This window comes from Cyanistes caeruleus, chromosome 11, assembly GCF_971803275.1.
Source record: "Cyanistes caeruleus chromosome 11, bCyaCae1.hap1.1, whole genome shotgun sequence".
In the NCBI taxonomy this organism is placed as follows: domain Eukaryota; kingdom Metazoa; phylum Chordata; class Aves; order Passeriformes; family Paridae; genus Cyanistes; species Cyanistes caeruleus.
The window spans coordinates 369220-393730 of NC_141711.1; the positions used below are offsets into that span (position 1 = coordinate 369220).

A 24511-nucleotide genomic window follows, 5' to 3' on the forward strand; every position below is an offset into this window, starting at 1 on the left:
GTAAAAAGGAGTAAGTGTGCTGCCTCACATAGACCCAGTGACCTTTGATTAAGTATTTTTCTTTGGTTTCATTGGGCTGTGTAGCTCAGCATTACCCTTTTTCAGTCTGAGTTAACAATAAACTGTATCGTCCCCTCCTCCCCTATTTATTAAATACTGAAGAGAGACAGTCAGGTCTTTGATGCTCTGATCTGCAATGCAAAATAGAAGCTATTTCTCTTTGAATTGTTGCAGTTAGCTCTGTGGTCCAGTGTTTGAGGGAAAAAGAAATCTGGGATCCAAACTGTTTTTTTGCTGTAGCTGATGGTTTACCTGGTGTCTGTTACAGTCTGCAGAAGACATGCTTGAGAGGTAGAATAGTATTCCTGTTGTGTTTGAAACACAGATGTCTAATACATTTATTTAATTAACTCACAGATTTTTCCCAAAAGAAAATAGTATCTTCTATATGTGTACTTTGTCTCACTGCATTCATTAGTCTTCATAATAAAAGTGACACACAGGTGGCTCTCAGGAAGAGGGCCTGTTGCTGAGTCGCAGAGGTACAGACTGCGGTGGTGCGGGGCAGCAGGAATGCCCAGGGGGTTACAGATGTTCCACATCCCAGGTTGATAGATCTGTGTGTTTTGCATCTTGGCACACCTAACATCAGGCTACTGCATCACCTCTTGAGAGCTGAAGAGAGGAGTAGTGAGCACAGGACACCATGTTCTGCACTCGCTAGGCCAGGTCAGGGTAGCCTGAACAGCTTTCCACTGTGTGTTGAGGAGATGTTGCACTGAGGGCTCTCTCTAAATGGAGTTCTCAATGAGGATTCTTATCTTTTGCAATACTGAAAGCAGCACAGTGATTTCAGTATTCACCTAATTCAGTGTTCCCTGTGGATTTCTCGATAGGTGCCCTGTTGCCTGAGACTTCCGTGTGCTCGTCATCCCTTGAATGCATTTTCCTCTCTGATGTCTCATTGCTCACTGTTCTCTTCCAGGTTTCCGAAGGCATCTGTGCCATGTGCCAGCGGCCCTGAGAAGGGCATGCTCACATTGTCTTGTCCTTGACAAGCTGTGTTTGCCACTTGGAGCAATCGTAAAGATTTAGTTGGTGCTAATGCAGGAGCACTTGGAGCAAACCAGCTGCTTTTGAACAAAGCAGGAATCTGAAGCAGCTATACTGTGTAGCTGTGACAAGTGTGATCTTAGCTGGTACTATGTGTATATTGTACTACAAAGGCTTTAAATAAGGAAACAGTACGTCAAGAAATGCTCTATGGGAAAAGCAAAGCAGTATATTCACAGGAAGCATGAATCCTGTTGCTTTGAAATACTTAATAGTGTATGAACCGTTGATTCTGTCAACTTCAGGGAGGAGTTTTGGTTATGGCCACACTCCGTTATACCTGCATAAAATACTACAGTTAAAAAAATGAAGTTTAGAAGTACAGTTGCTGGAGCCCTTTAGATTAAACAGTTGGAGGGGATGTGCATGTTAAACCTCAGCAGAGATGCATCTCCTGAAAAGGGGAGAATCTTTGCTCTCCCACAGGGCTGTTCTGTGCAGAAGGATCATGCAGAGATATTTGTCCTTTCAGACTTCAGACACAGTTTGCTCCAATGCTTTGCAAGTCAAAGTTAACTTGCAACCATAAAATTAAACTCTGTTCTTTGCAAATTAATATATAACATACAGTAATAATATCTATTAATCAGATAGCAGCTTGAAGCATAAAAAACCAAAACCAAAATTGCTTTACTCTCTGGGAAGTGTTAACAAAAATTTTCTCTCTCAGGTAGTGAGTTGTGGCTCAAACACTAGGGAAAATAGGATGAGATTAAAAAAAAATCGGAACCAAACAAAAAAGCACACATCATTTTACACAGTCACTTTCTTATAAAAGCTTGTATAAACTTGTTTTTTAATCCACCCTCTTCTGCTGGTTCCTATACTTAACTTTTGCTCAGCTTTACCTCATTTCCTATCCTTATTGTTGTAACTTCTTGCCTGATTGGCACTCCCCCCTTGATTAGAAATCAGGAGCTGCTAAAATAAACATCCATGGATGCTATTTTGGCTGTATCTTTTGCTGTGTCATCCCTTATCATCTCCTATGAGCTCTTGTGTATAATTCAGTTATTTCCTATTTTTCTAATAAGATTGTTGTATCCATTCCCTTGGACTTCCCTCACCCTCAGTGAGGGTGACTGAATAAAACACCCTGTTTATTCAGTCAACACCAGTGGTTTTCTGCTTGACTAGTCTAGCTTTAGGAAACCATTACTAAATTGGGCCATCAAGCCATACTTTCTTTGTGCTCAGAAATATCTTTTCTCAAGATTTCAGAAATTTGAGGTCAAGAAGGTGATATCTTTGGCAGCAATGCTGTTTTTTAAAGGAATTAAAAGGGCCATAGACAACCTCTTAAGGGAGATGTTACACTGCATTGTGTCAGTCCCTTTTGTCTCTGGGATGTCAATAAGTACTTGTGGACCAAGCTGGTGCCTGGTCCCACATGTTCTAGTCCTGCTTGAGGGAACAGCTTGTGCAGTGTTCCTTGCCTCAGCACAGCACACTGGGCTGGTAGGCATCAGGGATGCACGTGCCTGAACCACAGCTGGGAAAGGTGGAGGTCAGCTTTGAAGCTTCAGCTGCCTCTTAACCAGTTAGTAAGTGAAACATTTGCATCTGTGACCAGCAATTGCTTGCACTGACAAGACTTCGCTGGAGCTCCCTGTGGAATGTGTGGTGTTGTGGCAGAAGCTGCCTCTGGTACAGCGAGTATGATGCCGTGTGGCAGCAGCATCTTTCATCATTGCTCCTAACACCAGCAAGGGCTGCAGCTGAGTATTGGTCTGCTTTGGGAAGAATTTATGCTGCTGACAGCTCTGAGGAAAAGAAAGCTGGCTGCTTTACAGCTAAACTATTTCTGGCACTTGATGTGGCACATGAAGTCACATCTCCATTTCATATTGAATTAGGTACAAGACCGTGGGCAAGTCACCCTGCAGTTGCTTTACCAAATACCAAGTTGTGGTTGAGGGTTTGTGTGCCTCAGGCCATTGCTTGGGGGGTGCTGCTCTTTGCACCAGTGAAGCAGTCCCAGGTCACCTTTTTCTCCAGAGGTCTGTCTTGGGCCTAATGATGAATCACATTTGGAAAAGTAGTAAGAACACCCCCAAGCACCTCATCACTTAGTTCCCAGTGAGTTCGCACCTTGGCTCTAGAAAGAGCTGCTGAACCTGTCTGTCTGTCCCCAGGCTGTGCCAGAACAGGGCTGGGCAGGGAGCTGCTTGGCTTGGATGCCCCTAAAGAAAGGGAATGCTCAATTCCGTGCACTCCAGCATGTGTGAAATGTTGCCCCTTTGTGGTTGCCCACAGCCCTTTTGTCCAGGCAGGGACCTGCCCTCTCCCCTCTCTGCCAAGGGAGGCTTTTGGGGCTCTGGGTTGGCAGATGTACCATTAGCGCATTCCTGTTACAGCAGTCATCACTCATGACTGTTTAACTACTGTGAGTAAGGTGTAAAGCCATTTCCTCTTGGTGGTACAGTGTTGGTTCCCTCCTCAAGCTGTTGTCTGAGGTGGGCAAAGGCATTGTACTGGAATTTTTTCTTGGATATTTTTCAGAGTAATTTTTCATTTTTTGTTTTCTCACTGTTTTGTTTGTTTTTTTTAACCCATAACCGTGGTTATCTTCCCACCATTTTGAGGGTTAATTGCCCATAGGCAAAGGCTGTACAACTTTCAGAAACCCCCAGTTTATAATCTAAACAATGAGCTGTGCTCTGAAGAACACACAGCAAGACTCCCTTGAACTGTCCATCTGTTTGTGTGCTTTCCTTAGCCAGGTTTAATATGGATTTGGATTTAGGAGCATGCTAGAGACAGCTCAGTTGCTGTCAAGGATGACCATAGGTCTCTGTGGTTGAGTAACTGGAGGTGTTAAAAAGCAAAGCTGCTGCAGCTTCTGAAGATTTGATCGGTCAATACAGTTTTGCAGGATAACTGCAGTCACAAGGAATCACACTGTTCTTTGTTTTTCCTTTGTCTTGACAGTAAAGCCAAGACAGATGTTTTGTAGAGCGGGAGCATATATGCACCCTGAGCATTTGCTGAGGGGAGGTGGAAGGTAGATTCGTAAATGAATCCTCATGTGAATGAGCAGTTGTCTCCAGGGATGGTTCAGTGCAGCAGTATTTAGATCTTCTGTCTGTATTTACCTGAGAGATGAATGAACAGAAATATTCTCCCTTACTGTTGCACAGGATTTGCAATTGTAGAAATATGCAACTAGAAATAAATAGTTGACCCATAGAGTTGGTGGTATCAGATGTATGGCAATGTTGCAAAAAATTGCAGCAGACAAACAGATCCACAAATGGAGGATGTAGAAGTAGTATCTGGGAGATACTCAAAAGCTTTCTGGTCCTGGGCAACTGGCTTTTGGTGGCCCTGCCTGAGCAGGGGGTTGGACCAGGTGAACTCCAGAGGTCCCTTTCAACCCTAACTGATTTGTGATTCAATAACAACCTTTAAAACACAAAGCATTGGATAAACAACTCTTAATTCTCAATCAGCTGTAGGTCATAGGAGCTTATTGCATCACCCAAGTGGATGAGGCAGCAAAGTTTGTGACACATCTTTGTTTCCTTTGGGACCTGTGGTAAGTTGTGCCATATACAATGACTGTGTTGGATCCAGGGGAGCAGGGCACTGACTGCTCATGAGAGAGTGGCGCTGGTGCCATCTTGACCCATGTGCTGCAAGAGTCATGTGCTGCAGGTGGCATGCAGGGAGGTGACTTGTGGCTGTTGATGGCACTTAATTTAATATGTTAAAGGTACCTCATAGTAATTTATGATTAAGTAAGTATCTCTTCATTGTACCTGCTGAGGATTCTGTATGCGTTTAGTCAAATGTGCACTTAGGTGCTTTAGTGCAGCTGCAACAAAGTGGGGCCTGGGGGGCTCTTACTCTGCAGACATGGTCAGGCACAAAGAATGGTGGGGGGTTTCCCCCCCCCTTGTGACTTTTGTTTCCTGTAAGGCATTAATTAGAGATCTTACTAACAAACCAAGTCTCTTGTAACTGTCATCAGAGATTTTGAGTATCTTCTCCTGTGCCTGCCTGAGGCTGGAGACCATCTGTCCACCTGGTGTAGAGGGGTTGGCCAAGTCCCTGTGCCCATCCCTGCACCTGCCATGCGCTAATGATGCTGTTAATGAGTTGTGTTTCCAAACAGGAAGTCTGAAACCTAAGACTGTCTATGAGTCTCATAGATTTTCTGCCTGTATGACTGTATTTCCTTTAGCACATAGGAAAAGGAAGCAAAACAACTTCTGAATGTTTTCATGGTTAGTTTTAGCTGCCAGTCAGGTGTGCAGTCACTGGGAAGGTGACTAACACAGGCACCTCAAGTGTTGTTAGCTCCTTTGTGGGGCTGTGCAGTCTCACTCTGAGCATCCCTGTCTCACTTCGTGCCCTGTATGTGTTTACTGTAAGTAGCTTGACAACGTTCAGTCACACTTGTGTAGCTCCAGTCTTCACAAGGGGAGGGAGGAGGAGGCAGGAGTTGCCCCCTTGCAGCAGGCTTGCTCTGAAAGCTGCTGTTTGCTTAGGCCAGCTGCCCTGAGTGTTTAAAAGCAAAAATCCATCTTCTTGGTGAATGACCGGTATATGCTTTTACTGGAGGAGTTTTAGGACGGCAAAATACCTTTAAAAGAGCTGCTCTATTTAATTTCAGCAGCACCAATCAGGCAGAATCATGAGGTGGTTTTTTTTGGGCTGTGTGCTGCAGAACAGACATTGGAAAGCTTGTACAGGAGGGAAAGCCTGAGAGCATAAACAGTTGAGAAGTTGGTCATATCTTGAGAGAGAGAGAGCATAAGGCCCTCACATGATTTCATCTGGTTTGTGACATAATGCCAAGGCAGTTCTCAGTGTACCTCCTGGTGGGAGGGCACACATCTCCCCTTAACTGGACTGTCAATATAATGGAAAATTGTATTGCAAGAGAGATTGACTATAGAATTGTAACCTCTATTCTTATACAAGCGGTAATCATTATAGTATTTAATTTACCAGCGTTTTTTCAGGACAGATTGACCATCATCTCAAATTCAATAATAAGTCATCAGCATTTCCCAGGGACACAGTTTGTGCTGATCCTTCCCTTTACAAAGGCTTGTCGATATGGACAAAGTACTTAAATTATCTCTGTTCTGTTCCAGAACTGCACTTTGCACAGTCTTTTCCATTTGAATTGGAAAGGACCCTTTTTGTTATTTCAGAATAAAATCCACGCAGCTGGTAATTATAAAGCAATTATCCCAACATGGTTTATTCTATTACTGCCGTTCTAGTTAATTTTCTACCACAGGTATAGGGAGATAACCTGGGCAGATTTGATGAAGTCAATTGACTTTAAAAAGGAGGAAGAGAAAGTTTCTGCCAATTTTTTTCTCTCACAAAACTCGTGTCATGAGAGGAAGAGTGTACTATTAGTGTAATTTATGGTAATTTTCCATGTAAATACACTAATTAGACCAAACCTGGAGTAAATTAAGCTGATAGAAACTCTTTTGAAGCCCCAAAAGTTCTGTGACACTGATCTGTGCAGATTTCAGCTCAGACCCTCTGGGCTGCAGAAGAACTGGTGATGAGCAGTTTTTTGGTTCAGGGACACTGGGTCAGTCCCTCGCTCACTCAGCCTTACCACTGCCCAGAAAAAAATCAATTATGAAAAAAAAAAAAGTTATAGTAAATTAATTTGTGGAAGTTTTGCATCAAAACTGTGGATCTTTCTGGTTTTCTTCATATGTCTGTCCTTGCTCTGAAGGAGGTAGAAATAGTTATGAATGGATTGAGAAGCCTTCGGTTCATGGGCAGTTAACAGTAATAAGATTGTCTTGGTGTGCTGCACAGATAGTTTGTGCTGTGCTGCTCTTGGGGTGGCGGCTGGTTGGTGGAGCTGCTCTGTTGGTGAGGCACGGACCAGCTGTGCCATGGCTGCTGGGTGGTGCTCCCAGGCCAGGCATGCCCTGCACAGGCAGGGTCATTGTGTTCATCTAGGCCACAGGGAGAAATCTGATCAATGACAGCCCTGGGAAAAATCATAATGAAATTACAAACTCCAAGAATATATATTTTCACCAATGTGAATTACTTCCAAATGCATGTCCCAGCATCTCAGAAACAGCATGTTCTCTGTGCAGTAGTGGTATCATGCATACTGTTGGTCCCGCTGATTAATACTAATTCTTAGCACCAATTTTCCATTGATCTATCCAGAGCTCCAGGGATTCTACAACTAAACCCTCCTAAGAGAGCAGCTGATATTTCAGGAGTCACAGCAGACTGAGAAATTACATTCAGTGGTTTCCAGCATCTGAACTCTTCTAGAAAGTTAATCAATTGCTTTCCCAGGTGTCTGGTTTTCCTGTTGATGGGATAGCAAACAGAGACTCTCAGGGTTATGGGAAGGAGCCTGGCTGACCCCCGGCGCTGGCCAGTGTTGCAGCCTTGCAGGGTTTCTTACATTAAATATGGAATGATGAATTGAGAGAGAGGGTAGTTAACTGTAACAGCATTTTTTGTTTTGTAAAGCGCATATTCGCAAACACAGACATGGTTCTGCGTCTGGGCAGTAGCTGTGGGTTAGCTGGCGGCTGTTCCCGTGGAACGGGCCGGGGAGCTGCCGGCTGCTCGCCCCCGAGCCGCGGGGACGGGAGCGGAGCGTGCGGGCAGCAGTCACGGCTGCTCACCAGCTCCGCGCTGGGACCGGGGCCTCGGGATCCAAAAGTCATGGTAATTATATTAATACTAGAGATTCCCAGCAGGACGCGTGCGGCTGCGGCTCCGCGGCTCCCCGGCGCGGCGAGGCCTCCGTGCCGCGAGGGGGCGGGCGGGGCGCGCAGCCGTGCCCGGCCAGCGGAGCCATGCACGGGGAGCGGGCGCTGCTGCCCCGCCGGGACAAGGTACGGCGAGGGGCCGCGGGCGTTCTTCCGCCGGGGTCCCACCGTGGCCCCGACCCGGGTTCGGAGCGTGGTCCGCTCCAGGGAGGAATGTCCAGATTGGGAGCGGCCGGTGCGGCCGCACCTGCCTGCCCGGGCTTTCCCGGCTCCGCGGCGGGGACTTGGCGAGTTGGATTGAACGTGAAACAGAGTTTAAGCTGTTTGGTTGGTTGTTTGGTTGGGTGGTTGGTTGGGTGTTTTGGGGGTTTGTTTGGTTGGTTTTGGTTTTTTTGCTATAAGGGGCGGGGGGGGAGGTTGTCCTTTGAAACTCGCTATTTTCCTCCCACTCGGAGACACCTGCTCGCAGTGTTTGCCATGGCAAGGAGAGCGTTCGGGTGCCTCTCAGGCTCCATTTTTCTGTTAGAAGCGCTGACTGTAGTAGATCGGTTGTAGGTTCACTGTTGCTGCTGTTCAAACAGGTGAAGCACTAGGAAAGACTCGGGTGTGCTGTACTGTACAGTTAAACCGTGCGGGTTCTGCTCTCAGTTACCTTATCAGTCTCTTCACTCTCTAGCTAGTTGAGCCCCTGCCCTTGTACTGATGTCTTGGAGTGCTTGGTCTGCCAAGCTGGGGTGCACATTTGTGCCTGGGTTTTGAATTGTTGCCATGCCAGGTTTAGGTGATTAAGTGGAGTCAAATATGAGAGGTTTTACTTTTTTTTCAACTTTTGCTGGATGTCTGTAAAATATGTGAAGCTCTCTTGATTGATACTGTCCCCTGACTAGCTGAAAAAATGTACATTTTTTCAGAATTATATCCATTTGCCCAGTTGGTTGGTATAAAGAAGGAAAGCTTTCTGTTGGTGAAGCTGCTGATTAGCATGTTTCTCTCCCTCTGTGCTTAGATTGAGCGATTGGAAGTTAGCAGCTTGGCACAGACCTCCAGTGCCGTGGCCTCCAGCACTGATGGCAGCATCAACGCAGACTCTGTTGATGGGACCCCAGATCCGCAGCGGACAAAAGTGGCCATCACACACCTGCAGCAGAAGATACTGAAGCTGACAGAGCAGATCAAAATTGAGCAAACAGCCCGTGATGACAACGTGGCAGAGTACCTGAAATTGGCCAACAATGCAGATAAGCAGCAGAGTGCCCGCATCAAGCAAGTGTTTGAGAAGAAAAATCAAAAGTCAGCCCAGACCATCTTGCAGCTGCAGAAGAAACTGGAACATTATCATCGAAAGCTGAGAGAAATTGAACAAAATGGGATCCCTCGGCAGCCAAAGGATGTCTTCAGGGATATGCATCAGGGTTTGAAAGATGTTGGAGCAAAAGTCACTGGATTCAGTGAGGGAGTGGTAGACAGTGTAAAAGGTGGGCTTTCCAGTTTCTCCCAGGCTACGCATTCAGCAGCAGGAGCTGTGGTTTCCAAACCCAGGGAGATTGCCTCCCTCATAAGGAACAAGTTTGGGAGTGCAGACAACATTGCTAATCTGAAAGACTCCTTAGAAGAAGGCCAAGAAGATGGGACAGGAGGCAAGGCTCTAGGTGTTATTCAGAACTTTCAGTCAAGCCCAAAATATGGCAGTGAAGAGGATTGTTCCAGTGCCACGTCAGGCTCGGTGGGAGCCAACAGCACAACAGGGGGCCCTGTGGGAGCTTCCAGCTCCAAAACAAACACTCTGGATATGCAGAGCTCAGGGTTTGATGCAGTACTGCATGAGATTCAAGAAATTCGAGAGACACAGGCAAGACTGGAAGAATCATTTGAGGACCTTAAGGTTCGCTACCAGAGGGATTACACGTTGATAATGCAGACCTTGCAGGAGGAGCGGTACAGGTATGTGCTGTGGTACTTAATTTGACAATCCAGTGCTGTGATTGCAGAGCACCAGAGTTGAGGATGGTAGTGCTCAGCAGGCTTTTCCCAACAGCCTGATTCAAATGGATAGTGGTCTTCTCAGGACTTTTCCCTCCCAGTTCTGCCTTTTATAAATATTGCTATCTTGCTGCTCACCTCCCTCTCTGTACAAGAAAGAGATTGTAAGGAAAAAGGTTATTTCAAAGTATTTTCAAGATAAAAAGTGAAGCTGAAGAGGTCTAATAAGGTGTCCCAAACCCAGGAGTACATTGATGAAATTACCTTTATCAGACAGTTAAGGTTTGGATCAAAGCAAATGACAGGAAGCTAATGTGGTCATGATTTGACCCTGCCTTCTTCAACTCAGATCCATATCTACCAGAGAAAGAAACATTCCAGCTTTCTTCAGGGTCTCTAAAAAGACACAGTCTTGCCCGTGTGCGAAAACTAAGATATCCCTTCCCTTCTCTGCTCAGCCCACAGTGGCAGCACTCAGTGAAATGAAGCTGAATTAGGTGTCATGGAGATTATAGGGCTCTGGAAGCAGGTAACTCCATCAGCCTTCCCCTCACTGGAAAGAATGGGAAGGTGGAGCAGTTGCTGCAGTACTGCTGACCCGTGATGAACTCACAGGGGAGAGGTGACAGTGGCTTCAGGAAGGCAGCCTGGCTGGTTGCCCCCACCTCTCTGCTGAGGAAAACTGCCCATGGAGAGGTACTGAGGGAATACTTCCCTTTCCTTGCTGGGTGAGAGAGGCTCTCTGCAGACTGCCCTATGCTGTCCAGCAGAATACCTGACATCCCCCCCTTCACATGCTGGGAGCAAGGACTTGACTCCAGGCTCTGAAGGGAAGAGTTACTAGCTGCCCTTCTGCAGGCATCCAAGACAGGATTCTTAAACTTTAAATGACAAATGCAAGGCCCAAGCCCTTGTTCTGGTGAAGGACAGCAGGCTGTTGTCATGAGGTTCTTTATGGTGTTCATGACTTTGCTAGGATGTGAAACACAACCTGAAAGGCACAGTGGAGCTGCTGGGGGTGTGTACAGGCTTGCTGAAGTGCCCTGTGCCACTTGCTGCACTGGTTTGTGCAGTGTAACATGGAGTTGCCCTACAGCTCTTTAGACGTGCTGATGCCAAATCATTGGAAAACTCTGGAAAAGGCTAGCCTGCTGGGATCTGGTAGAGAGAGCAGGCTCTCGGTATGTTTTTCAGAGCCTGGGCAAACAAAGCCAGACCAACACCACTCTCTAATCCTGCTTTGCAACTATCAGTTTGACTGAAACCAGCAACCAGCACAGTAGCTTTGGTTCCTAGTGCCTCAGTGTCATCAAGTCATCCCAAAGCAACATGGAGCTGGGTCTTCTGCTCTGTAGCAGAGAGGTGCTGTTGTCTGTTGCTGTGTAGGTTGTTGTTTCACACATACAGCAGCAGCCATTCATAGTGGAATGCTATAAATGCAAGCACAGCACAGATGAAGGATTGGCCTGAAAATACAATAGCAGACCTTGGGGACCAATGTGTGCTGTCAGCTAAACGAGCTGGTCACTGCCCAGCACCTCTGAGCAAGGTTCAAGTAGGTCCCATACTAGCACACCATGAAGTCATATCTGTCATGTGCCCTTAACCTTTGCAGAGCACTCCCCTGAGGTCAGCACAGACCCCAAGCGCTAACCAAGGCAGAGTGAAAAGCAGGGAAAATCTGCATTTGGCTTATAAAAGCTTAAGATAGTAATTTAGACCTGTCATTTGGAATGTTGATGCAAATTAATTAAAGGTGTGGCCTTTAAAGAGGACCAGTCAAACCACACTCAGTTCCCTTGTCTATGTGGGTAACTGCATGATCAGCAAGAGCTCACCGGTTAATCATGGTTAGATGTGACTGCGTGACTGTGCAAATGTAGATTCTTGTTTTTATAGCTTCTGTATTTTGAACCCTCACAATGATAAAAGCCAACATCACCTTAGAAATGGAAGGTGACATGGTATGTCCAAGGGCAGAGGAGGGGTGGCACCTGTTCCTCCAACTGGAACCCCTCTTGCTCCTCAGCTCTTTTTGGGAAAAAACTAAAAGAAAGGAAAGGAGGTTGTGGTTTGATGCTGGTAGGCTGGTGATTCAGATTAATCATAATTGGCTTTAAAAGTTGTAAATACCTCCTAACTCTGCTCAGTTTATGGGAAGCTTTCAAAAACAAACAGAGTTGAGTTGGAGCTTAAAAAAAAGTTTTTGGAGAAGCCTTTTGCTTGTCAGGTGACACTGAGTGTTTGCATTGTACCTGGAAGCTGAAACAAAAAACATGCCATGACATTTTCTCACCTGGTCTTTGTCCATTTCCTCTTTCTTAGATCATCTTCTGTTTTGCAGGTTCTGATCTTTTCCCCTCTTTGTGTTCATGCAGTTTTTGTTTATCAGCCATGGCTTGCCTCACAGGTTTTCCATGACCTCCTTCATCTCCTCCCTCCCCTCTCCCTGCTTTTCCAAATCTTGTCTATCACTCCGTGTGGCTGCCGGTTTGCTAACCCTAATCTCTGAGGCAGGGACTCACCTGTCCAGTTGCTCCAGTTCTCCTGCCCCAGTGCACCATGGCAAGGCCAGGCTGGGCTGTGTTGCCCAGCACATGCTGGCCCGGAGCACTGCTGTGCTATGCACTGCTCTGCTCTGCACTGCTCTGCTGTGCTCTATTCTGCTGTGCTCTGCACTGCTCTGCACTGCTCTGCTCTGCTGTGCTCTGCTGTGCTCTGCTGTGCTCTGCTGTGCTCTGCTGTGCTGTGCTCTGCACTGCTCGGCACTGCTCGGCACTGCTCTGCACTGCTCTGCTGTGCTCTATTCTGCTGTGCTCTGTACTGCTCTGCTCTGCTCTGCTCTGCACTGCTCTGCTGTGCGCTGCTGTGCTCTGCTCTGCTGTGCTCTGCTGTGCTGTGCACTGCACTGCTCTGCTGTGCTCTGCACTGCTCTGCTCTGCTGTGCTCTGCACTGCTCTGCTCTGCTGTGCTCTGCTCTGCTCTGCTCTGCTCTGCACTGCTCTGCTCCACTGGGGCTGAGCCACCGAGGAAGGAAGAGTCTGATGGTACTTGGCCATCACTGTTTTCTTATGCATCGTGAGCAGATGCTGAAATGGCTTGTTGCTTATCTCATCATTGGAAAGTGGCAGTTGTTTACTTATACAAGCAGGGACTTACTGTGCTGAGACTGAAATAAAGTTCCTGCTGAGTGTTTTCATCTTGCTTGTCCCTTTAGGAACCTGTTTGTACATGGTAAAATCATAAGCTCACATATTTGGAGTGTGGCCAGTCTAAGGTTTTGGATTTCTTCCCAAGCCTGACAGCCATGAAAAGGGCATTTAAGTCTCCCATGCTGCTGTCAGAAGAAATCCTTCAGCCAAAAGTATAGTCACTGGTACTTCCATTTATCTGGGTTTTGATGTAGTCTAATTGTCACACTTCAGTCTGTCCTCACGATGTGTTTTAAAATAGACCAAAGGAGCTAAACCTCTGAGGTCTGGGAGTGCAGCCGGGCAGTGGAGGCAGCATGTTGGGCCAAGTTGGTGCTCATCCAGCCAGGACAGCACCAAAACATCCCTGCAAAGCTGTCTGTCCTTCCTCCAGGGAGGCTGGAGCTGGAAGTACAGGGATGCGTGCGGGTATCATGAGCAGCTTGTGCTTCCTCTCTGGAGTCAGCTCTGTCCTTCATGTATCCTCTAGGTAGAAGATTTTGGAGCATATTACAAATAACTACTGGTTTTAGCTGTGCACTCCACTACTGGAAGTGTGTTCAATAGCATAAAGATGTATTTAGTGACAAATAAAGATTACACGAAGGTTTGTATGACATAGGTATAAAAAGTAAAAGGTCCATCTTGAGAGACATCTGAAGACAGGTACTAAACTTCATTCACAGTTTACTGCAGATGTCTTTGTAGCATTAGTTTGATCAGTTTCTTTACTCAGCATAGTGCCGAGTGCAGATCAAATGCCTTTTCTTATCACATTCCTCCCTTCCATGTGCTGTGTTAGCTGTGTATTTTACAGCTATTACTTTAAAATGCCTTAAAGCTTTTTAAAAAAATTAGATGGTCATAATTGTGTATCTGAGCCTTTTTCAGACCACTTTCCTGATTCCCATGCGGTGAGCCTCAGAAAACATGTGAGAAGTCAGCACAGCTATTTGAAATAAAGTGTTCCCATGTCCCACAATTAAGCCAAGCACCCCATCTATTTACTGTGTCCGTAGGAACAGCTCTGATGATCTCTATGATACTTGTGACAGGCAGCATTCACACAGAGAAGTTTCTGGGCTGGAGCTTTTTCTTTTAAGGAGAAATTTCACATTTTAACAGTAACAAAATAGTTACTGAACTCCAAAGGGGCATTTTCCATACATGAAGTGAAGTGGGATTTGATTATTCAGGACACTGCTATATTCACAGACAAGTTTAGTTTGTTCAGTAGACCCTGGCATTCATGAGTTAGATGGATGTATTTTGTCTTAACCCTCTTGACAGGTAGTCTATCCCTTTTATTTCTGTAATACTCCCACTTAAATGCAAACCAGCTTTCAACAGGAAAAGCCTGGTTCTGTAAGTCATATAAGGCTGTCCTTGGTTTTTAAATTTGGACACCAGTAGAAAGCAGCTGGAAAAAATAAATTTTCTAAATTGTAGCTATTGGGACAAGAAGTGGGAAAGAAGCTGAATGGTGGATGTGTTATTTCAAAAATAATTCAGGGTAGGTTAGTGGGGGCAGGGGTGTGTTTTTTTAAATGACCCAGTTCTAGCAGTTGCCTGACACAGTGAGTTCTGGAAGTGCAGGTGGTTCTTGGATACAAACTGCAGCAGTTCTGGGGTTGAGCAGGGAGTGAAGTGTGGGCTGGGAACGACCTGGTTGTTCTGCAGTCTTCAGGGCAGGAAGATTGGAGCCAGCCCTTCTGTTAATCATGTTCTGTTTAAACTCTTAACTATACAGATTAGCAGGGTTTCCTTATGTTTCCTGTAGATTGAGGTATTTTTAAAGTTATTAAAATACAATTGTTTCTTGTTAGAGAATACAATTTGAGCTGCTTGGCAACAGCAACTGCTTTATGAAAGGCATTTATGTGAGAGGAGGTTAAAAAGCACAATCATGCTATTTTCAGAAATGCTTAAGTTTCTTTTGGTGTAATAAACACACTGGCGAATTTTGTAATACAGAAACAAATGGAATATATTTCAAGGAATTGATGCTGCCCTTGGAGTGGGCTTAGTTGTGATTTTTTGGTTGTTGGCAAGTTGTTGTCAGTTTTAAGTTGTGTGGGAACAAAGGGCAGTATTAATTATCTGGGCTCCTTTTTCATTAGCCAGTCTTTACATGGCCATTCCTTTGTCAGTCTTGGGAAACCAGTTCTCTGCTGTGTCCTGGCCCCTTTCTGGGCTGAGCCATGTCAGCTGGCAGCTGTCTTGGTCTCACTGCTGGTTGACCACATGCATTTTACGGCTGCAAATTGTCATGCTGTGTGTGATTCCTCCTTACTTTAAAGTAATATTGAATTGGGAGCATAAATAAAAATTCTTTTCATACTTGTCTATATAAACAAAACTCTGAGACTGTTTTTAAAGGCTAGCTTTTGACTACAAATTCTGAAACAGCAAAAAAAAATCTTGAAAAAAATGAGAAGCAGGATTTGTGTCTTAGTTTCAGAACCTGCAATTAAGTTCTTTATTCTAGATAAATATTTCTTATTCATCTTGTGGGTTTTTTGTAGGAATTAAATTAAGGTGGAGTCAGAAGAAAAACAAAATTTAAATAAGGAATTATCTCTGTGGTTAATTCCTTAGAAATGTCTCGGTTATTAGTATCAAGATTCAGATGATAAGGGCTGTGTGCTTTTCCCATCTGTTACAATAAGTAGACAGTGGAAATCAGAGTGGAGAAAGCCCACAGCCATGCCCATACCTTTGTTACCATCAGAGCTACCATTTCAGTTAATTTAAGACTCTCTTAGGTAGAAGCAAAACTTTATCTCTCAGAATTGTTGTAACTCGTGTTTTTTGAGCAACCCTCTTCCTCAGGACTGCTTCTGGTCCATTCACCAAGAGCAAACTGAAAAATAAGCCTGCAGGTTAGTGATTCATGTGTCCTTCTTACAAATAATATGATGGTATTTGCTTGTTAAGTTGCATCATTCGTGGGAGATAAAGGAAAAACAAATCAAAGATCCGTGTGACCTCACGCAGAGATCAGACAGTAATAGCATGTTCTCTGAGGCATCAGTCACATGTCATTTCCGTGTCATTTTTATACCCATTGCTGTTCCAAGTGTAGATGAAAATTCTTAAGAGTTTATGGTATTAGAAGGGAGCTGTTCGGTTTACACAGAAGTTTGGTGAAAGTCTCATTCTATCCTCATTCTGTCCTTTATTTCTTGCATCACTCAACAGTTACCATGTAACTGTGTGTTTTCTCCAGATACAGAACAGTATCACAGAGTTTACCTGGTAGAAAGAACTAACTCCCAGCAGGAGGGCATTAGTGCCGGAGTGTGCTGTGTGCTGACTGATGCAGCCATGCTGGTTTCAGTGCACAGGCCATGGTCTTCACTGCTTGGTTGTCACTGGTGTCATTTTGCCATCCTCTTCTCATTAAAGCCATTGTACCATGTGTTGTCATTTGTAGATGTGAAAGACTTGAAGAGCAGTTAAATGACCTGACTGAGCTCCACCAGAACGAGATCCTCAATTTAAAACAGGAGCTGGCCAGCATGGAGGAAAAGATTGCCTATCAGTCTTACGAGCGAGCCCGGGACATCCAGGTGGGTGACAGAAGCAAGGACCCAAGTTGTGCCCTCTGCCTGCTCTTCCAGGAACTCATTCACTTTTGAAGTATGCCTGTGCTTCAATATTTGATTTCAATCCTTGTAGCTTTATTGCTAAACTGCTGCATTCCAAAAGGTCCTTATTCCATCTCTGACCTGTGGGTATCTCTCCAGGTAACCTCCTCTGTAAAGCAGGGTGGTGCTTCACACAGAGGGAACCTGCTGCTCAGCTGGAGCAGAGCAGGACCCAGAACCCACTCTTTGTGCAGGCCTTTCTGTTAGACACTCAATGGGCCATGACCCAAACACTTCTTTTAGTGCTCCCAGTACATGGGCCCTGGGGTGTGGTTCTGTGTCACTAATTTTACAACAATGGTCACATACATCTAAGGAAAAATGGCTTTGTGTGTGTACTGCATTGAGTCAGGAAATAATTCTTTCTGTCGGCTTTGAAGAAATAAGGTGTTTCTAAAATAAAAGTTTCCTTTAGTATGTAAAAAAGGCTACGAAACAGAGGTCTTGAAGTTGGAGACCCTTCTACAAAGCAAAACAGCTGCTGACCCTTACAGAAGGACCTATTCAGAAATGAGTCTCTTGGACCATTTTAAGTACTTGCTGTGGTAGTTTTATCTCAGTTCTGATTGCTGATGGGAATAATTTGTAGTGTGAGCAGAGAGTTGTAGGTTGAGTTCTACCTTTTTCCTGCTGAGGCATTTCAGCCAGGTGATTTCCTCTTCAGCTGTGCTGTTCACACACCAGCTGCAGCTCCTGTTGTCAAATGTTTCTCCTGGTCACTGCTGTTTGGGACAACAATTCTGCCCTGTGCTTTCAGGGGTCTTAACCAAGAAGAAGCCCTCATGTTTCACTGACCCCCACAGACATTATGCAATGAGAAATGTAACAGGTGACCATGACCTTTAAGTTAAATTTAATCAGTGCCTGTGGACAGTGGTACAATGCCCCCTGGCAGTGTAAACAGGAGGCTCTCCCTTGGGGAAGTGCTACAACAGTCAGGTTTTGTTCTCCTCACTAAATTCAGATGGCAGGAAGACTGAAGTGGGGATTTCTCGACAGCTTTTTTTAATCTTCATTTTATGATTCAGTGTTTTTAGTGTCAACTTAAAAGTTGGGGCAGCCTATTTCTCATCACTGCTGGGGAAAGGGAAGTGTTAAGTTTTGTTGTATGAAAAACTAAGGGCATGAGCTGATGTTGCAGAGGAACAGTCCTGGTTTCTTTTTTGGTGATCAGTCTGGGAAGGACTGCTGCAGACTTGTATATCATATTTGCAGTTGGCCTGTGTGTCTGGAAAAGGGAAGATTAGCAGAAATATTTTAACTTGGTATCTTCAAGAGCAGAAGTCCCTCTTGGTGTCAATTGCCTGAAAACCTCTCTCTTCCCTAGCCCCCTGTGCTGCATGTCACCAGTGTTTTAGTGCAAGTTGGGTTGGTCCAGTTGGGTTTCAACCTGGTGAAAAACTCCTGACAAATCCTTCCTGTGTCAGTGGGGCTTTAGAGAGATGGATTTGTGCAGGGTAGGCTTCTTCCACCTCCTTTTGTTTTGCCTCTTCCTGCAGGCAGTTCCATAAATCTCATGGTTCTTACCCTTCTAGATGTCTTTCCCCAGCCCTCACACACAGAGTCAGCTGGAGCTGTACCAGTGCTACAGCTTGCAGCTTGGTGCAGTCTGGAGAAGATCTTCCTGCAATGGCAGCTGTGTAATCCCAGCCCTAGTGCCCCTCAGACCTTTCCTTGAGCTCAGAGCTCACTAAGCAAGCAGAATGCAGCTGAGCCTCTAGTAGTTATTTTTGTTGACATGGTTTTCTGCAAAGGGGTCAGAAAAGCACAAGTGACTGCAAGGAAGGTGATGGAAGTTGAGGTTCTGGGAATGCACATCCCAGAAGAGGATGAAGATTTCTGGCTAGGCACAGCACTTTTGTGCTCTGAGAGGCCTCTTGGAGCCTGAAATGAACAGGTGGCTGGCCCCCTCTTCTGGGCAGAAGCTGTGGGGTTTCCCAGCCTGGCATCTCCATGTCAAACCTTCTGGATGTGGTTGAGGTCCCATGGTGTATTGCAGGCTGCAGTCAGGGGCTGTCCAGTCAGGGGTTTCTCACCTCAGATATGGGAAATGGCACTGCTTCCCCTGCTCCTGCTGCAGGGTGGGAGCTTGGTGCATGAGCAGTGTGAGGTGTGGGGATGGTGGTCATGGCTTGGCCTGGTTGGTGAGGTAACAGCTGTGAGCTTGAGTGACCCACTATGTGCTCTTGTCCACAGGAGGCACTGGAAGCGTGCCAGACGCGCATCTCCAAGATGGAGCTGCAGCAGCAGCAGCAGCAAGTGGTGCAGTTGGAGGGGCTGGAGAATGCCACGGCCAGGAACCTACTGGGGAAGTTCATCAACATTTTGCTGGCTGTCATGGCTGTCCTCCTCGTTTTTGTCTCCACTGTGGCCAACTGCGTCGTGCCCCTGATGAAGACTCGCAATAGGACGTTCAGCACTTTATTTATAGTGGTTTTCATTGCCTTTTTGTGGAAGCACTGGGATGCCATCACCGGCTACTTGGAACGATTCTTGTCTCCCCCCAGATGATGGTGGCAGGAATGGGCTGTGCCGCTCCCTCCTCGCGCTCTTGGTGAGCAAGTGTGGCAAAGATTAGTCAGCAACTACTCCGCTGAAGTTTTAAAGTGTCCGAGTGAATTTGTTTACATTTAGAATAACGTTTTTTCTCTGCAAGATGCATTGCAATAGTATTTTTTAGATTTTATTCAAGAACTCTTTTGGTGAGAATCCTGGATAATTTTTATGTAGCATGGTTCTCTTTGGATGCAAATCTTAAGATTCTTTAAAGTGTATAAAAGAAATTAATAAAATACAGAAATTTGGAGCATACCAATGGGCAATTTAAATTGTGGCTTGAACTACTGTACTAAACCTGTCAGGAAGAAGAGAATGTGGTTAGCTTAAGATGAGCAAAGCTCAGTCTAGTGCACAGCCTTGAATGATGGTACCACAGCAAACCTGAAACACTAAACTTTTACTGTGAAGTCTGCCCACATTCCGTGTCCGAGTGTATGCGTTGAGTGGTTTCTTTCCTTAACAAGAGAAAATCGACAACGTGTGGATCCCTCTCCCAGCTCAGCACCTGGGTTTGCCATTTGTGCTAACCTGACTTCAGTAACTTTCTGTAAGGCTGGCTAACTTGTCTGAGTGTATGGAGTGGAAGCCTCATGCCATACACAGTAACTGCACAGTCATGCTACAGTATTTTGAAGTTGTCCTTGAAATACTTATCTTTAAGCAGAAGCCCTTGGTCGCACTTTTAAGGTTTTTTTAATATATGTATATTCACAGATTTAAAAAAAAATCCGAACAGCATACTTGAAGAGTGTAATACTCAAACTCTCAGTGCTTCCTTATTGTTTCTAATAGGATTTTTTATTATTATTATAATTATTATTATTATTGGGGCTTTTTTTTGGAAGGGGTTGGGAGGGTCATTACTTTTTTTTCTTTCAAATAAAGAAGTGATGTTTTTAAATGAAGAAATGCGTGAATAATTGTGAGCCGTCTTGTCCTGAAGCAGTTCTGAGGAGGGCAGAGAATAGTTTCCAGTGTCAGCCTGTAGAACGCAGCACTGTCCATATGCCATTTGTCTGTCCTCCTGAGCATAAAGATGCAGCATCATGGAAAACATCTGTCTTCTCCACACCTTTTCATCATGCAGGGCTTTTTTTTCTTTTTCCACATGTGAACAATTGTATGTTTATATTTTTTGTTTGCATGTCATCTCTCATTCCTGGCCTAAGGATAAGAGCAAGGAATTTCTGTTCATCTCTTCCTAGGGAAAAGACAGGTTCTTTTGAGGAAAGAAATAGTAACTCAACAGTCCACTTAACAGAATGGTTATCTCAAAAATAGTTCGAATTGAAAACGAAAAAACATGAAAAATGAAACCAAAGTTTTCCTTCTGTCAGGGTCTGGTAAGATTATTTGTATGTCTGTGGTGTGTCATCCTCTTTTTCAGCCACAGGGGCCAGCAGACACCTTTGCAAATCTCTAAAGGAAATGTCAGCTTCAAATGTAACTCCAAGTCCTCACAATGTGCCATTGCTGGTGACCTGTTGGTACAGGCAGGCAGCCCTCAAGTCCAGGCAATCTGCATTCATTCTGTGCTGGTTTTTAACTGCTGTCCCTTTAACCATAACAGTGCCAAGATTCATCCTTTGTCTCCATGAAATCTAAAAACCCTCTAGCATTCTGCCAAAACCATTTATGGTGTTTAGTTAGGTCTTACTGTTTTCTTTCCTTCCAGGATCAACTTCCTTCTAGTAATCAGATGTTGCCCAAGTGACCTAAACTATGAAATCATACATAGGCATGTATGAGACATGTACAGTGGATATATACTCACACACAGGCATTGTGCTATGATGCAGATTCTGGGTTCTGAGAAAGTCCCCAGACAAGGTTAATACCTTGAGTGTTTTCTGATTGCCAGCAAATGCAAGCCCTCCACTGTCCAATATTTCTTCCTCCAAGGGTTCTTTTCTTCTGTAGTCACAGGAAACTCAGTGCCCTTCCCCCAGGGATCCCAGTACACCTCACTGTCACCATGTGCACTAATCTGCTCCTGTCCTAATTAAAACACAGATTGCCATTTGCAGCTGACTCAAGCCAAAAACTGCTTGTGCTCTCTGCAGTGCCACAGCCAGAGTAGAGGTGTGCAGCCATTCCCTCCCTTGCTCCTGGCTCCAGCAAGGCTCTTCTCTAGTGACTCACATTCCTTGGTTAACTATCAGGTTCCCATTATGCAGGTTTTGTCAGAAACAAATGTGTGAATAACAGTAAGAACTGATTTGGCACATAACTGAAATGCTTTGTTGTCTTTTTTTCTGAAACCTGGCCTTTGTACCTCTTTTCCTGAGTATCGTTCACACTAGAATTGCTTAAGGTAGGTTTTTATGTGGTCAAGTCAGGAAGGAGTTAAAAGCCAGTGGCTCTGGACACTCAGTGTCTGTAGTATTTAAGGAAGTGTTTGTCCCTCTTCTTTATATCTTAATTTCATTTATTGTCTCAACTCTGTCATACTTGGTAAATACCATTTGCTAGCTTGCCAGAAGGTGCAGGCTCAATAGACATCTCGGAACTCTTTGGTGAAGGCCATGTACATATGGGTCTGGACAAAGTGTCTGTCTCTTTCTCTCTCAACAGGTTCTTCCATTCCAGAAAGTTGTCTGCAGTAACGTCATGTATGATGCTGCATCCACTTCTCATATCCTAACACAACTGCCATGTGTTTTGCCTTTTGCACTAGCAGAACGTTTTGGGGTTTTCATCTCTTTTCAATTTGAAAGTCTGTGATGATTTCTGATAGCTTAATGATGATGTTGTTGGAAATGTGATTCTAGCTTTAAAGCTCCCTTTCCTTGTACATGGTTGTTTTTGCTTTCCTGATGGAGTGTTTCTGGATGATGTGTAGAGGACAGTTTCTGCTGTGGATGTGACTGTGTGTGTGAGTACCTTTAACAGCCTCCTTTGTAGACACAAACTTTTTAGTGACCATCTCTGATTTGCAGAATGTTTCCCAAAACATTTTATATTTGGAGTTGAAGTGATTCAGAAATTGCTTAGATGTGTTTAGCACATACTGCCTTGGCTCATGAAAACTGAAAAATATAATGGACTGTGGAAGTTCCAAGAGCAGCACCTCCTCATTAATATTTGAGGGTTCAAGTGAAGTTCATCTGTTTCCCCGATTTCCTTCAATAGAAAGAACAAAGAAAATCTTGACGCAAAAAAAATTACTTTAAAAAATTTTATGAAAGTTTTTTTTTTCCTCTCAGCCTCATTAGTTGAGTTCAATGATACTCAGCATGCTCCCAGTCGTTACTCTATTGGTTTATTCCAATCCCATGCGTGCTTAGGTGGGATCAGATGAATTGATTTATGTGCATGTTACACTGGGACTGGAAAGCACTGTCTATCAGCTTTGAAAAGATGCATTTTTTTTCATTAAGAAAATACATTATAACAAAAGAAGCCAAGCTACAAAGGGTTCAAGTTTGGGTAGTTTTGCCAGTCTTTAAGTGAATTCTGAAAGTGGCTAAAGAGTTACAAACCCTGTGTGTCTGTGTTGTGTATGCCAGGTGGTATAGTTGTAGGCAATTGACTTAGCTGTAAGTGTGTTTTAAAAGTGTAAAAAAATAAACAGAAAAACTCACTTGCACGGGTTGAAAAGTACAGAAATGACACTTGTGAACGTAACACTGTAGTTTATAGATCTTAAGCTGCTAATTGTTGAGAGAGATTTACATTTGTCTTGTCTGATTGTCGCAGATTTATCTGTGGCACTTTTACTGTATATAAAAAACTTAAAATAAAGACCTCAGCTATTAACAGCGGTCTACTTTGGATCTTTCCAAAGGGGTGGGGGCAGGGGGAGAAAGGTGCTGTCATGGAGAAGAAGATGGGTGTGTCAAAACTACTGAGCCCTAAGAGCTGAAAATGTGAGCAAGTTTTCCATAGCTCTGTCAGACTATCCTTCACTCAGCCATACACACTAGGGCACAACGAGAATAAGCTGGTGTCAGGGTCTGGTCTCTGCAGGTAGAGGAAAGCAGCAGCATTGCATCCCCCATTGATCCCTTCCAGCCCCTTTGTGCCTGGGATAGGCTCTGGCAGGGCCCCTGCGGGCACACAAGGGTTCATGCATCACAGTGTCTCTGCCTGCCTCCCTGTGACTGTGACTCAGTTTGCAGGTGGCTGCAGTCAGGTGAGATGACTTACCTGAGAAATTTGTCTTGGAAGAACCAGAAGTTGGTCCTTCATTTTCCCACTGCTGGTCTGTGACCTGCCTGCCCCAGATGAGAAGGGCCCTTGCTTCTGTGGACTTTGTCCTTGAGGGAATTTCAGGGCCCACTCTGTATGAGCTGCGTATTCAGAGGCAGGTGCAATTGCAGCATCACCCATGTGTCTCAGGAAGCTTGTGATGGAGCAGTTCCAGGCCTGGCTCAGCTTGGATGAGGATGGCTGCAGCTGGCAGGACAGCACTCCTTAGCGGAAACCTCGCTCTCCTTGAGCAGAGGCAAGAGATTGCATAATGTTGGTTGAGCCACCGCTCTAAACAGAAGTGTTTTGGCTACCATGTTTCATAGAAGAATCTCTGAATCCTTTATTTGTACAAACTGGAAGTGAGCAGATTCCTCACTGGTATGGAAGAGATACTTATTCCTCTTGGTTTTTGGTCATGTGGTGTCAGGAACAAAGAACCAAGAAGGGAATGGAAATAACGTTTTAAGAAGAAAGGTACTGAATCCTTCTCTCTGTTTTCACATAGATGAAAGTACTGTAAAACTAGCAAGAGATCAAAAAGCAAAAGCAGCTGTTCGCAGGATTTTCCCCCCTGTAATCTCACAACCAGAATGCAAATTCCAGCAGTTTATGGATGAAGCAAGTGCACAGTGCTGCTTTTGCTAGAGCTGTCTGGCTCAGGATAGGACATGGTTGTGAGGGTAAATGGTTCTGCATTCTTTTGGGGCGGTCACCTGAGAGGTGCTGGCTGACCAAAGGTGAAAGCACTGGCATTCTACTCCCATGTCAACAGATATAATCTGATAATTTAGGGGATTAGATGGTGTTACTCAGCTTTTTGGTTAGTCTGTGGGAAGTGGTTTGATAGCTCCACCCAGGTCCTGGGGGACAAACAAGGATATGGCAAGGGTACAGCCATGCTGGGTTGCAGCAGTGGAGGTGAGGAATTGGCTGATATTTCTTGCTGGAGCAGTCACTCTCCCCAGCCAAATAACACCACCTTGATGTGCCAATAGTGGAAATTTTTGCAAACAGCCAGCTCCCCACCACAAAATACCTGTCTTCAAGTTGTTTCTTAAACACCAAATCCACTGGTGTTTAAGTGTTGGTGAGTGGTTCA

The 24511-nt window shown here is 44.8% G+C and overlaps 1 protein-coding gene across 25 annotated transcripts in view; it reads left to right on the forward strand.

The window, feature by feature from the left end:
• Positions 1-22977, forward strand: part of TMCC1 (transmembrane and coiled-coil domain family 1) — a 76421-nt gene extending 53444 nt beyond the window's left edge. For 16 of the 25 annotated variants that reach the window (XM_023935039.2, XM_023935043.2, XM_023935045.2 and 13 more), the window contains 3 exons: positions 8845-9779; positions 16446-16581; positions 18856-22977. In XM_023935039.2, the coding sequence (XP_023790807.1) occupies positions 8845-9779; positions 16446-16581; positions 18856-19170 (1386 nt within the window). In that variant the 3' untranslated portion in view covers positions 19171-22977. Of the gene's footprint in view, positions 1-7838; positions 7965-8844; positions 9780-16445; positions 16582-18855 lie in introns of those variants that run through there. The other 9 variants (XM_086846141.1, XM_086846130.1, XM_086846135.1 and 6 more) reach the window with 2 other exon arrangements.
• The last annotated feature ends 1534 nt before the right edge of the window (positions 22978-24511 follow it).